Consider the following 13,606-nt stretch of genomic DNA (forward strand, 5'->3'; position numbering starts at 1 on the left):
ACCACCCCCAAGAGGTGTTCCAGTGGCACGCCGTTTTGGCTCGCCGTGGCTCGCTGTTGGGCGGACCGAAACGACGTTGTACCTTCCAAACCGCAGAGATAGCGGGGTCTAGCGCGCGCTAGAAAAAAGGGGGTGCTACGATAGACCGCGCTATCTCTCGTGGCCCACCCCCAAGAGGTGCTCCAGTGTTGGCTCGCCGTGGCTCGCTGTGGGGCGGACCGAAACGACGTTGTACCTTCCACACCGCAGAGATAGCGCGGTCTAGCGCGCGCTAGACCGCGCTATCTCTGCCGGTGTGAACAGCCTCCTTTTTTCTAGCGCGCTCTAGACCGCGCTATCTCTCGTGGACCACCCCCAAGAGGTGCTCCAGTGGCACGCCGTTTTGGCTCGCCGTGGCTCGCTGTTGGGCGGACCGAAACGACGTTGTACCTTCCAAACTGCAGAGATAGCGCGGTCTAGCGCGCGCTATCTCTGCCGGTGTGAACAGCCTCATTGTGTGTTTACACTAGAGCTAGTACTACTGCAGGGTCGAGCGATTTAAGTTGTGGGTGCATACCGGGGACGCCCCTCCCCCTCCCCCTCCCCCCTCATGGAAAAAAAAACTTCACAGCCCTATCTACTATTTATTGCAAGCTTATAGGAAAATACAAAGTTAGATCCAATCGCTTTCAAACGAAGGGGTGGGGTATTCACCGCCTCCATCATAGAGGCTGTTCACACCGCAATGAGATAGCGCGGTCTATCGTAGCACCCCCTTTTTTCTAGCGTGCGCTAGACCGCGCTATCTCTCGTGGACCACCCCCAAGAGGTGCTCCAGTGGCACGCCGTTTTGGCTCGCCGTGGCTCGCTGTTGGGCGGACCGAAACGACGTTGTACCTTCCAAACCGCAGAGATAGCGCGGTCTAGCGCGCTATCTCTGCCGATGTGAACAGCCTCTATACATGTAAGTATATGCTTAGTACGCCATGGGTCAAGTGCTAGTCTCCTTTTCTTTTTTATCCCGGCTACAAAATGACTTGAGTTTCCTCCAGTAGAAGCGAATGTACAGGATCTTGTGGGCCTGCTCGACGAAGGTGTAATCAACGAACTCGAAGACTGTGAGGAGACTGGCTCCGAGATGAACACCGATGAGTCCTCCAAGATCACCTAGGTAAAGTGAGAGACAATAAATAATAGTCACATATAGCGCTTAATCCTACCTTATTAGGCGCTTTACATTGAATTCAAATCCGCTCCGGTCCCTGGGGAGTATTCTTATTCCGGCCAGGTGCCATTTTACAAGCGCACACTAGTCAAACCAACATAACCACACTAACTCCCGCGTCCTGTTGGGTGCCCATTTAACACCTGGGTGGAGAGTGGCAAACGTAGATTAATGTCTTTCCAAAATGACATTAGTGTCGCGGCGGGACTCGAACTGTGAACCATGTGGTTCACAGTTCGACGACGTATCCACTAATAGATCACGACACGATAAAGGGAAAATGAAGGAAAGCTATGAAGGAAGAAATATGAAATATACTAACTAATAAGAAAAAGTACCCTATAATAACTCATAATATTTTCATGCTTTCACACAATTTCAATTGCTAAAAAGGTTTTGTTTTCTCTTTCATAACACTGAGATACATTGACTTAACTTCAGCGCCGGGAATATACATATCTAAACTTCAATATGTCACTACTTTACCCAGTGGCGGATCCAGCCGGCGGGAAGAGGGGGGGGGGGGGGGGGGGGCCCAATCCGCGAGAAAATATTAGTTGCGACTCAGCTGTCGGTGAATAAGCGGGGGGGGGGGGTAGGAGGCACTTTTTTTCCAATTTTTCAGGAAATATTTTGCGCCGTCTCAGTCAGCCGGTGAATAAGCGGGGGGGGGGGGGGGTGAGACCACTAATTTTTTTTGGACCTAATTCGTGAGATTTTTTTTTTTTTTTTGTAATTCTTTTTTTGTTGTTGACCCGTCAGCCCCCCCCCCCCCCCGTGGATCCACGCCTGCAGAGGATCCAGCCGTCGTCAAGGGGGGGGGGTAGCCAAATCTTAATACAAAATTTAGTGTTGTCTCAGTCGGCCGGCGAATAAGCGGGGGGGGGGGGGGCTTTTGTTTTTTGTTTTATAAAGGTTAACTTTACGTTATTATCCTATTTTTTTTTATCCTTTTGGAGGGCTGGGGGGGGGGGGCCGGGCCGGAAAAATCGCTACGTGGATCCGCCCCTGACTTTACCCCACAAATCGGATAAATTGTAGGCAGCCACGCTCTTGGTATGATGCTCGTTCATATCGGCAAAGTAAATCTCGACCTCTGCGATGTTGCTCCTATTCAAAAGAAAAAAAAATAGTGATCATTATTATTATTATCATTATTTTGTAGAAAAGTTTTGAATATTTGTGTATGCTGCCTTTTCTTCTTCTTTCTCTTCCCCTCTGTTTTGAGCGTGACCCCCTTTTATTGTTAATTTTGTATCTTGCGCTATATATTACCTGTAAATTTTGTGATTGTGATTGATTAGTTAGAATAAATACATGGATAACAATTTAAAAAATGAATAGTGATAAATATGAACGCAGAGACTTGCAATAATGGAAATAATTCTCCTCCCCCCCCCGTTTTTGCCATTCGAGAGGGGGGTCGCCCTAGTATCTATGCACCTAGGGTAGGTTGTCACCTATACATTAATTGGTGGGGTATAGCTGTACTCATCGGATAGCCTTTAATTTACTAATATATGAACTCCACGGCTATGCAATACATCCTCTCTGTATTTGAGCGACTTCTCGTGAACGTATCGTTATCATTAATTAATGAATACGTTAATGTAGCAATCCAATTTATTTCTGACGGTACGGGAGTCCTGCATAATAAACCTTCCAGATAGAACACGTACTAAACTCAGAGCGTAACCTACTTTTAGAACACTTCTGTCACATTGACTATGCGTTGGCCGAACGGCATTACTAATAATTAAAAAAACATTGCCCCTTGCAAACCGGGTTTTTATTGTGCACTCAAAAACAAGTAATGAACCCTTCCTAAACCCTAACATTTTGTCAGTTTAAATAAACACGGTAAATACATGAGATAGTTATCCGCATTCTATTATGCATTTCGTCGTATTTTTTAAATGTTTATTTTTTTTCTTCTTTAAAATGCTAAATGTTTTGTTGAATGACGAATATAGTCAAGGCCACTGACGAAACGTTTAGGGAGTAAACATGCCGTCCTCTGCTCCATTATATTTCATCATGTTCTAATGGAATAACTTGACCAGTACCACCCCCCCCCCGTATATATATATATATATATATTTATATATATATATATATATATATATTTATATATATATATATATATAGGCTCACGCTAGACTACAGGGATCACGTATTTAACTTACGTAACATCATCTCTAGTCCAGTTAAACTGATTCTGCAGCCGTTGTGAGTCGTCCTTTCCTGGTGCTTTCAAATAGCTCATGGTCATCTGGAAATGCTCTGTATAACATGCCCTCTGACAGTGGGAAGTGGTTAGGTTTGAATCTTCTTGGAGATCAAGGTCACAGTCAGCCGTAGAGGTGAAGAAGAAGAACAAAATATAGCCCCAAAATACAACAAAACAAAACGAACAACAAACAACAAAAATTTTAAAAATTGTTGATGATTTTGAATACAGTATTACATCTCACCATCCAAACGATTCTGTTGAAGGATTTTTCATGAAATCTTACATCATTTCTTGCAGGAGAAATGACTGCAGAGCCCACATTAGCTACATGCCCATTTTTAGGATACCACTGATTAATTAATATTCACAGAAATATTAATCATCGATATTTGTTTTTCATAAAAGTATTTCCTCACTCGTTATTTGTTAATTTTTGTTTGGTTCCTTTTACAAAATATCCATGTCCGTCAGTGAAGTTTCATGAATGATTCCATATCCTTCATTAAAAATCGATGAACATACAATTAGGTGACAAGGTTGTCGTTCTAATATAGTAGTTTATTTGTCAATGAATCTACATACCCACTTCGAAGTCATGTAGCCCACAGTCAATGATTTGTCTAACAGTACACACAGGAGATGGACCTGTTATGAAAAAGACAAGTGTTATTAAAAATGATAAACAATAGAGATAATAATAATATTGCTATGATGATTATAGTGATGATGATCTTGATGATAATAATAATGATGATGATGATAATTTAAAGCGCAACATTATAATAATGATAGTACTGATGATAATATCTGTAACAACGATGATGGTGTTCTTGTTGTTGAGGATGATAACAATACTTGTACAAAATAATAACAACAAGAATCTTCCCCCCCCCCCCAAAAAAAAAAAAAAAAAAAAAAATGACCTAAAAAAAAAGAAGACTGTTCGAAGTTGCCAGCAATAAACTTATTTTCAAAAAAAAGGCTTCAAACCCATCTTTTTAAATGCTGGGAATGACCAGCCAAGGGGGGGGGGGGGGGGGGTTGTCCCTCCTGAAGGCTGGTGCCGCCACCCCCCCCCCCCCCTTAATCCTGCCCCTCACGTACCTGGCATGTATGGGAATCTGCATCCACACGCTTCTGTGAGTTGCTTGGTTGCGCTTTCCGTCAGGCACGCCTCCTCCGAGTAAAAAGGGTAATACTCCAAGGGAGCGTCTCGACAATCAGTTTTGTATGGATGAGACATGTTCCGCTCCTTGAGAGAGGGACGAAGAAAGAGAGAGAGAGTGACAGGGGAGAGAGAAAGAGAGAGTGGAGAGAGAAAGAGATCAATAATCGTTATAGTACTGATGGGAATAGTATTCAAATTCAAATTCAAATTCAAATGAACATTTATTTTCTTCCAAACAATACAATTTATAAGTAGGAACATAAATATATTTAAAGAACTTGTTTTACAAGGAAGAAGGCGCGAAACCCGAAAAGCATAGCTTGTAGTGGGTACGCCCGAATACATAAATATAATTATACATTATAAATGAGAGAAAGGAAGAAAGGAAGAAAGGGATATCTCATAGTTTTGGGAACCACATTTCAATGTCGTAAAATAGTGTTCTGTGTCTGTCCCTTAAAGCCCCACTGCACTACTTATAGCTACTTGCGCCCTCTATACAGCTACCAATGCCTAAGCGGTACCCGCTGATCCACCATGATGCCCCCTTTTCTTATGTTAATTGAGTGCTGATTTGATCAGATAACCACCTGCCAGTGACCTTGCAGGGAGGTCTAATCCCTCCATGCCAAACTAGTGTAGAGGGGCTTTAAAGGGATAGTTGAGATCTTTGTTCAGACTGCAAATGCCTTCAAAACGCATGGTTATTGCTCTTATTCTTATTTATGACAATTCTAATGCCCTTTTTAGGACCTTAAATTGCTGTGAAAGTAATTTTAGACCCCAACATGTGTGAAATTTAGCCATTACGATCATACCGATTCAGCTCTACTTAAAAAAAATACGGTGACCGTAAATTAATTAATTAATTAATTAATAATAACAATACTCGGGCCGGCTGGTTGTGCGTATTATAACCAATACAAAAAGCCAACATGTGCATTGGCTGGAACAAAACGTGTAAGGCGTTTTTTTTTTTTTTTTTTTTTCAACAGCTGGTTCAAAATTGGTGCCCCACAAATATTAGAAATGGTTATATTTATGGATATTTCAGCCGTCTCTGAACCGATTTTGATCAAACAACGATGATTTTGTCCTTTAAATTGTATTTTATTTCAAATTTGACACTCAGTTTTTCATTATCTCCCCCCCCCCCAAAAAAAAATGGTGTGTTGCGCCCTCTGCAACAAAGCTCAACTATCCCTTTAATGTAGAATTTTCAATCACTTAATTGAGTTATCGAAATGTTAGTGATTTGTGGTTTGTGCGTTATTTTGTTTTCTTTCTGCAGCTTCTGGATCCGGTGATTGTTGTGCTTACCGTGTGCTTTTTGATGGCAATAAGGGTTCGAACACCTGGCATTATGGCGACCCCGATATCAGAGACCAGTGGTACGTCGCCTCGATGATGGACAAGAAGCTTCATGGAAATTAGAAATATAAATTATGACATTTAAAAAAAAAGGGAAGAAAACCCTGATATCAACTTGGTTTTAAAGGGCCACTCATACCCAAATAACATAGCCTTTTAAAACATGAATACACCTCTACTAATTAATATTCAAGCCTCTGATTTTTCAGAAAATCTCTAAATTGACCAAAAAGTGATAATAAATGTCTTCTTTGTTTTCTCAATTAATATCACAGTTTGCCTTTTAAAGACATTTTAATTCCTAAATCACCCTCCTTTTTACCGAAGAGGCTCCTGCAGTGACGTCATATGCTACTGTGCAATACAGCTCAGAAACTGGGTTTTTTTTCTTGAGCGTTTTGAGTCGTCATTTTTAAAGCTAGATTCCAGAATTATTGATGAATTCTAAGAAAAATCATTGTCATGTTCGGAATCTCCGTCAAAAATTATTATACATGTCTTTTTTTTCATTTTTTTGCCCGTTTTGGTTAGAGTGGCCCTTTAATAAAAGCAGAAAAATGAGAGGAGCATGCACGTCAGTTAAAGTTTGAGCAAAATCCGATTAAAAATAAGAAAGTTATGACTTTGTTCAAGTTGCGATCAATTAAACTTAAATTAGCAATGCTGTGACGTATCTTGCGGAATCCATTACACTGTTGACACATGCTCCGCCGACGATTGCTCCGCCGACATTTACTCCGCGAAACGCGACAATATTATAGCTCCGTGAAATTTGCACGGCGACAGTTGCTCCGACGACAATAATTGCTCCGCCGATATTTGCTCCCTCGACACTGGCTCCCCGAACAACACTTGCTCCTCCGACAGTTGCTCCTCCGACAATGGCTCCGACGACAATATTGGTCCTCAAAAAAAGAAAATTGCCCCGTGGAAGAAAATGCACTTTTGGATCAGAGAGCAATTTTGTCGTCGGCGGAGCATTTTTCTTCAACGGGGTACTTGGGGGAGGAGCAATAATTATTGTCATAGTAGCATTTGTATTTTTCCGGGCACTTTGGGGGAAGAGAAAATGTCGTCGGAGCAAATGTCGGCGGACCAAGTGTCGTGGGAGCAAATATCGGCAGAGTAACTGTGGAGCATTTATCTTCATGCCGAGCAATAAAAATTATTGTCGGAGGAGCAACTGTCGGAGGAGCAAGTGTCATTTGAGGGGCATTCGTCACCGGGCATTTATCTTCATGCGGAGCAATTGTCGGCGGAAAAATTGTCGTAGGAGCAAATATCGGCAGAGAGTACAAGGACAAATAGTTATAGAGAAGTAAAAGTGTGTGCATTGGTACAGGAGAGAGAGAGATGAGGGGATCGAGGGAATTATTCTATATTATTTTGATCTCTTTCTGATTAAAATTGAGTGCTCATTGTCGCCCTACTGTAATTATCAGGAATTCAATTATTCAACTTCTATCGGTTTTACATAGCGTGATTATTGAATTATTCAATATTTGAAGCGAAATGGATCATGTTTTGCATCCGATATACAATGTGAGCGTGTGTAATAATCCTATTTAAAAAAAGAATATTTAAGAGCTTGCCTTAAATCCAATCCCTTCCGAAGACAAGGCTGACACGTATTCATCAACCTCGGCATTAAGACGGACCCAAAGGCTTTGCCGCGTTCCACTTCGGTTTATTTCAAGTCTAATGTCGCCTTCGACGTCATCGTCGCTCTCAAACTCGCCATCGTTGAACGTGTAACAAACCCCAGCGTCGGTGATCTTCCTGGTGAAATTCGCTGCTCCGCACGCCTTCGATCCCCTCTTCCACGCGCACTCTAAAATCATGTCGGACGCTTGGTGCGCGTAGGCCAGCAAAATCTCATCCACTCGCGTTTCGAAAGCGTCATCAGTTGCGTTTATCCCGAAAGCGTCCCAGCCGCGCTCAGTCGATCCGTCAACGAGGACTTGAACGATGGCTCTAGAGGTCGGATTTTCGATGAGCGATGCCTTTACGAGGTTTGAGTTGCAGATGGTGACGGCGGGAAAGGCGATAGAAGATTTTCGTATCGTTGAAAATTCCTCTTTTGTCAAACTAGCGTTGAACCTATCCACGAGTTCTCTGCACGTCATAATTAAAATGACGTATGACACAAGCATGGCGCACACCCAAGATAATCTGAAAAATTAAAGTAATTTATTGTTAAATTGATACTGTTGACCATGAGCTACTTCTACATAAACTAGCTTGTATAGATTGTAGTAATAGGACTATTTATTGGTTCAAATCATATTTAGGGGATCGACAACAAGTGACCCAATTCAAAGGAGCCAAGTCGCATCCATCAACCATCAAATTAGGTGTGCCACAAGGTTCAATTCTTGGTCCCCTTTTATTTTCAATATATGTTAATAGTCTACCTGAATGTACTCCTGAAGGTATCATAGATTATGTATGCTGACGATACGACACTCGGTCAGTGCAAATGATGCAACAGTTGTAGAAGAAAAATTAACTCTTGCATTAAACAGAGTCATGGCATGGATTAAGGAAAATCGTCTTGTTCTTAACACTGAAAAAACTTGTGTCATTTTAATAGGCTCTCGTGCTAATCTCAAGAAAATTGAATCTTTCACCATTTCATTAAATGGCAATTTGATCAATAGAGTTCAATTCACCATATGCTTAGGAATTTTGATAGATGAAGAATTGAAATGATCTAAACAAATCGAAAACGTAAGTAAACTTACCCAGAAAAACATTAGCATGATAAAGAGAGCAAAGAGTTTTTTGCCTCAAAAATCCTTAAAGTTACTTTATAACAGTCTAGTGTTGCCACGATTAGATTACTGCTCTGTTGTATGGTCAAACAGATTTCATTCTCATACAACTAAGCTGCAAAAAATCAAAAGAGGGCCGCAAGAATAATATTGAACAAGACATAAATTATGACACACCGTCGGCTGATTTGTTCACAAGTCTTAAATGGATGACACTAGACAAGCGGTTTGAGTTAAGTCGCGTTATGATGATATATAAATGCGTTCATAACTTAGCACCTTCTTACCTTCAGGTAGGCGTAAATATCCTAATGATGTACATGAGCATCATACAAGGCCAATAGACAGTGGATGTTTACGTGTGCCTAGATTTCACACTGATTGTTATAAGTGTAGCCCAATTGTTTCTTCCATATTTTAATGGAATAAGCTAGATAATTCGTTGAGAACGGCTTCCTCTGTCAATTCATTTAAACAAAGTTGTAATTTTGCAAATGAGTATTATTATTTTTTTTAACTGTTTTGTATAAACGTTAAAAACGATGTAAATATGTTCATGTTTATTCAGGGCCCCATGGAAGACCACTACTTGTTGGTGAATGGGCTACCCTGTCAAAAGATTAGAAATAAATAAATAAATAAAAAAAGAAACCAGTCAAAAAATGTGTCCACAATGGGATTTTGACTTACAGACTATGGGCATATAGAGCTGATTTGCTTCATGGCATTTTCAAATGATTCTGTCGACCTTTCATTGTAACATGTTCTAAGGCTATATGCTTTAGAAGAAGAAAATTATAAAATTACGGCAGCAGTCCAAAGGAAGTGGATCAGGGGAGGGGGCGCTGTTCTGGTGATGCACAGAATAGGTCGGATTATAGACCGCTCGACCCCCCCCCCCTCCCCCGCGGGAGCTCCTACCAAGATTGTCATGGGATAGGGGGTTCCAGCTTCTTCTTAAAAGTAGAAGGGGTGGGGTCGGCTCTTTCGTCTTCCGGATCCACTATGAACCCCTCACGGAACCCCCTCCCCAACGCCGATTTACATCCTTTCTCTTTTAATGGTGTGCAGGAAAATACCAAATGTAAATCCAGGTAATTGCATGGTAATAGGTTGCGGTGTGTGCCAGCCTGTCATAATGGGTTATGATAATATAGATTTCAACGCTCTAGGCTTTAGGTATCACGTGTTTCTCTCTCTCTCTCTCTCTCTCTCCCTATCTCTCTCTCTCTCTCTCTCTTCCCTTCTCTCTCTCTTTGAATTTTTAATCACACGGAGCTAGGCATTGGGTTGATAGTGTCAAAACAAAATCAATAGAGCATTATTGTGAGCAAACAAGGACATGCATGTCAAATTTGTTTTATTGTAGTAATTACCTCACTCTTTTAACGAGTACATGGGGATACATTCGGCAGTTCCAGACATGACAAGGATAATTATAACGGTTGTTCATTATTTCAAAGTAGGCGAAGAAATCTCAGATTTATTTTAATTGTTATTCACTTATTGCCCCCTTCACATTTTTCTTATGAGTGCTTACGGATAGCACAAATTTACAGATCCTTACGATTTGGCCACTTTTACGACCGACTTAAAAGTTGTTACGAGTTATTACGAGCTATTCACGGCTCATTACGGATAATTACGAGTTAGGCCTATGACGATGTATTTACGGCAAAATTCCACGATTTGTTACGAGTTGTCACGGATAACTACGAGCAACTTACGGGCATTTTACGAGCTCTTTACGGAATGTTACGAGTATATTACGGAATGTTACTACTCATCTAAGCTTTTACGTGTTAGTTACGACATGTTTACGTGTGGTTGCGAGCGGTTTACGATACTTACGGATTGTTACGAGTTATTTAAGGAAAAATTAATCCGAGGACAATCGTAAGAAGATTTCGTGTTGCGAGTTGTGACGAGTTATAATTTACGGATTACCAGCGGGTTATTTACGGATGCTTGCGATTGGCTTCGAGTTGGCGATCCGTAAGGATTCGTAACTGAGAAAAATCCGTGTATGTGAAGGGGGCAAATTAATAAATGCAACGTGTTCCTCAATGGAGCAGGCCGGAGCGTGAAGTGCTGAAGATTTCTTCAAATCTAAAATCATCTTCCATTTAGTTTTTAAAAAAACTCCTTAGTGTTCGAGATATTGTTTAAAAAAGCCGTTTTGTTTAAATCACGTGAACATTATGTAAAACAGTTGGAAACAATATAATCATGATAATGTGCAGGTTTTAGTGCTGAAAAGCTCCCTGTATTTTGGATGGCAGAGATGAGATCAGGTTTGGTTTCCAAATAGGCTGACAGGAATGGATTTTTTTAATAATAAAAGACGGGGCATTAAAGGTAACTGTCATGGATTGGTTGTGCAGCCTCCTGAATCCGTCAGTGTCTATATGCATCACCTGCATCCATTCAGGCCTAAATGAATGTTTCCTCCCCGTCGTCTCTGTCACTGGCGCGACAGGTTTATTCTGTCTAGCAAACAGCGAGGCAATTAAACCTTATGACATCACCCAATAACACGGGTGGTGAATCATTTCTTGGAGTCTAAATAATGATTGATGTCGGTGATGGTGGTGATGATGATGATGACGATGGTGGTGGTTGTGGTGGTGTCGTGGTGTTGGTGATGATGATGATGATGATGATGATGATGATGGTGTGGTCACTGTGGTGATGATATTTTGATAATGATGATGATGATGCTGATGCTGATGATGATGATAATGATGTTGATGATGACTTTGGTGATGACGACAATTAAGATGATGATGATGATAATGATGATAGTGATGACGATGGTGACAAAGCAACGACTGATGCTTATAATGATAAGAATTAGAGAAATGGTTTGATACGATTAAAAAACAGATGACCCTTGATCCGGTTCTTGTTTTTCTTGGTAAGGAGCACTATTTTTTTCTTCTTCCAAATTCATGAGAAAATATTTAGCGTCGAATCAAAATCCTCTGTGTGCCCATGCCTTGAGCCATAATGCATGGCCGTCCAGAGGATTTCTTTATATTAGGGACCGGGGTAAAATGAAATAAATTATTAAAAATTTATTGCATTTTCTTTCTTTTTTTTAATTTATGGAAACTGCCCCCTACCCTAGCCCCCGCTGCGTACAGTCATGGTTCAGTGACAAAGTAATGACCTCGTTACTGTGAGGCCCCAAGATTAAAACCGTGTCGATGTGCTATATTAGTGCCCTTTTGTGGGGCATTAATCCTCATTACTGTCATTTATGAATAAAGGGCGTAGGTCCCCTAGTTGATAAGCACAGTAGCGTACACATGCTTTAGCAGTCACGCAAAACACACATTGTCAAATTATTATTTAATAATGTCTGAGAATGTATACTATTATCTAGATCTATTATTTTAAAATTATTTTTTAAATAATTCCATAAATTGGGTAAAACAAAAATATTCCAACTATATGAGCGACAGTGTAGTAGGCCTAGTAATAGTAGTTAGTAGAAGTACAGGCGCGGATCTACGGGGGGTTAGGGGATTTAAACCCCCCCCCCCCCCCCTTGGGCCGCCAAAAAAAAAAAAAAAAAAAAAAAAAAAAACGCACACTGGAGAGAAATCGCCTCGCCGCTACGCGGCTTGTGGACGATGCTTCGCATCGTCATTGGGTCACCCCCCCCCTTAGCAAAAAGCTAGATCCGCCCCTGTAGTAGTAGTATTGATAGTTAGTAGCAGTATTCTTAGTAGTAGTAATGATAATGGTGATAGATGGATTTACAGAGCGCCGTTTCTAACGATGATCGCTGAATACTATCCAACACTAATCAAGCTCCCTTATGAACATCTAATTCACATCGATTTTTTTTTTTATAATACATAATACAAGAATAATTATATCACAACAAATATGCAATGAAACGTTAAATAAAATGGAAATAGCACGATAAAAGAGGAACTAACTAGAAGCAGAGCTTGTGTTAGTTCCTCAGATGCTGATTTTACAATAAAACATGAACAAAGTATGCTTAGAAATCAATACATAGACAAATATGTAGCTAAGAAATTGGGAGGGGGGGATACAACAAAGAGAAAAAAGGAGAAGAAAAGAAGAGAAAAAAAAATTAAACATGGAGGAAAATAGTATAGAAGACAAAAACAAAAGCTCTAGAAAAGGGAAATTTGATCAGTAGAATGAGGGAGAAAGAGATTGAGAAAGAGATTGAGTCGAGAGTCAAACAAACCGAGTTCGATCATGTATATGTGTTTAAAAGTTTAATCTTTAATTTTTTTTTTAAAGTATATTTCGAACTAACCTGCGGATAACGCTGTATTTCTTATTGTAGACATATTTGATCCCATGTAAAGTTGTGATTCCAAGAAAGTCATTCAACAAGAGCTTAGAACCCTCCTCTATGGTCGACAACGTATCTAAGTCATCTCCCGAATCTTTCTTCTCGGGTGACTGCACGTCCTCCTCCTCCTCCTCCTCATCATCGACACTGCGGACGTCAATGTCCGTGTCGACAAAGGGTTCGACATGGTTTCCATAAGTTACCTTTTCAGATATGGACTCCACCTTGTTACTCCGGTCCAATTGATTCATTTTTGTTTATACCGACTCTGAGACTTTCCAGAACTGACCGAACGAACTGTGTGAAATGTATGTGATTAATGGATGATACGTACGGAGCACAGTAGGTGAATGGTAATTGAAGATGGTGATTGCGTAAATTGGCGGGAAAATAAGTATCGCTGCACCGAGCACTCATCATTATTTTGTAATAGAGCGCATGTGGGTTCACTTCCCTACTATCAGGGGCGTAAATCACGGGGGGATGGGGACTGCATCCCCCCTGGCTTGAGGTA

At 40.7% G+C, this 13,606-nt stretch overlaps 1 protein-coding gene across 1 annotated transcript; it reads right to left on the reverse strand.

Annotated features, from left to right (window-relative positions):
- Positions 1 to 970: 970 nt before the first annotated feature.
- On the reverse strand, positions 971 to 13,343 carry LOC115922373 (acid-sensing ion channel 1C-like). Its single transcript, XM_030981318.1, has 7 exons — positions 13,054 to 13,343; positions 7,569 to 8,148; positions 5,926 to 6,024; positions 4,020 to 4,082; positions 3,391 to 3,503; positions 2,223 to 2,314; positions 971 to 1,188 (listed from the first exon to the last, which is right to left on the reverse strand). Exons 1-7 carry the CDS (start codon positions 13,341 to 13,343, stop codon positions 971 to 973), a joined length of 1,455 nt encoding a protein of 484 aa, XP_030837178.1.
- Positions 13,344 to 13,606: the final 263 nt, after the last annotated feature.

Source organism: Strongylocentrotus purpuratus, unplaced genomic scaffold (genome assembly GCF_000002235.5).
Source record: "Strongylocentrotus purpuratus isolate Spur 01 unplaced genomic scaffold, Spur_5.0 spur5_scaffold_11, whole genome shotgun sequence".
Classification (NCBI taxonomy): domain Eukaryota; kingdom Metazoa; phylum Echinodermata; class Echinoidea; order Camarodonta; family Strongylocentrotidae; genus Strongylocentrotus; species Strongylocentrotus purpuratus.

Coding starts and splice junctions, on each gene's coding strand:
- LOC115922373 (XM_030981318.1), bottom strand. CDS start 13,343: ATGAATCAATTGGACCGGAGTAACAAGGTGGAGTCCATATCTGAAAAG. Junction 3,504..4,019: donor GCTACATGACTTCGAAGTGG/GTATGTAGATTC, acceptor TCCCACTGTCAG/AGGGCATGTTATACAGAGCA. Junction 1,189..2,222: donor CAATTTATCCGATTTGTGGG/GTAAAGTCAGGG, acceptor GGTAGGATTAAG/CGCTATATGTGACTATTATT.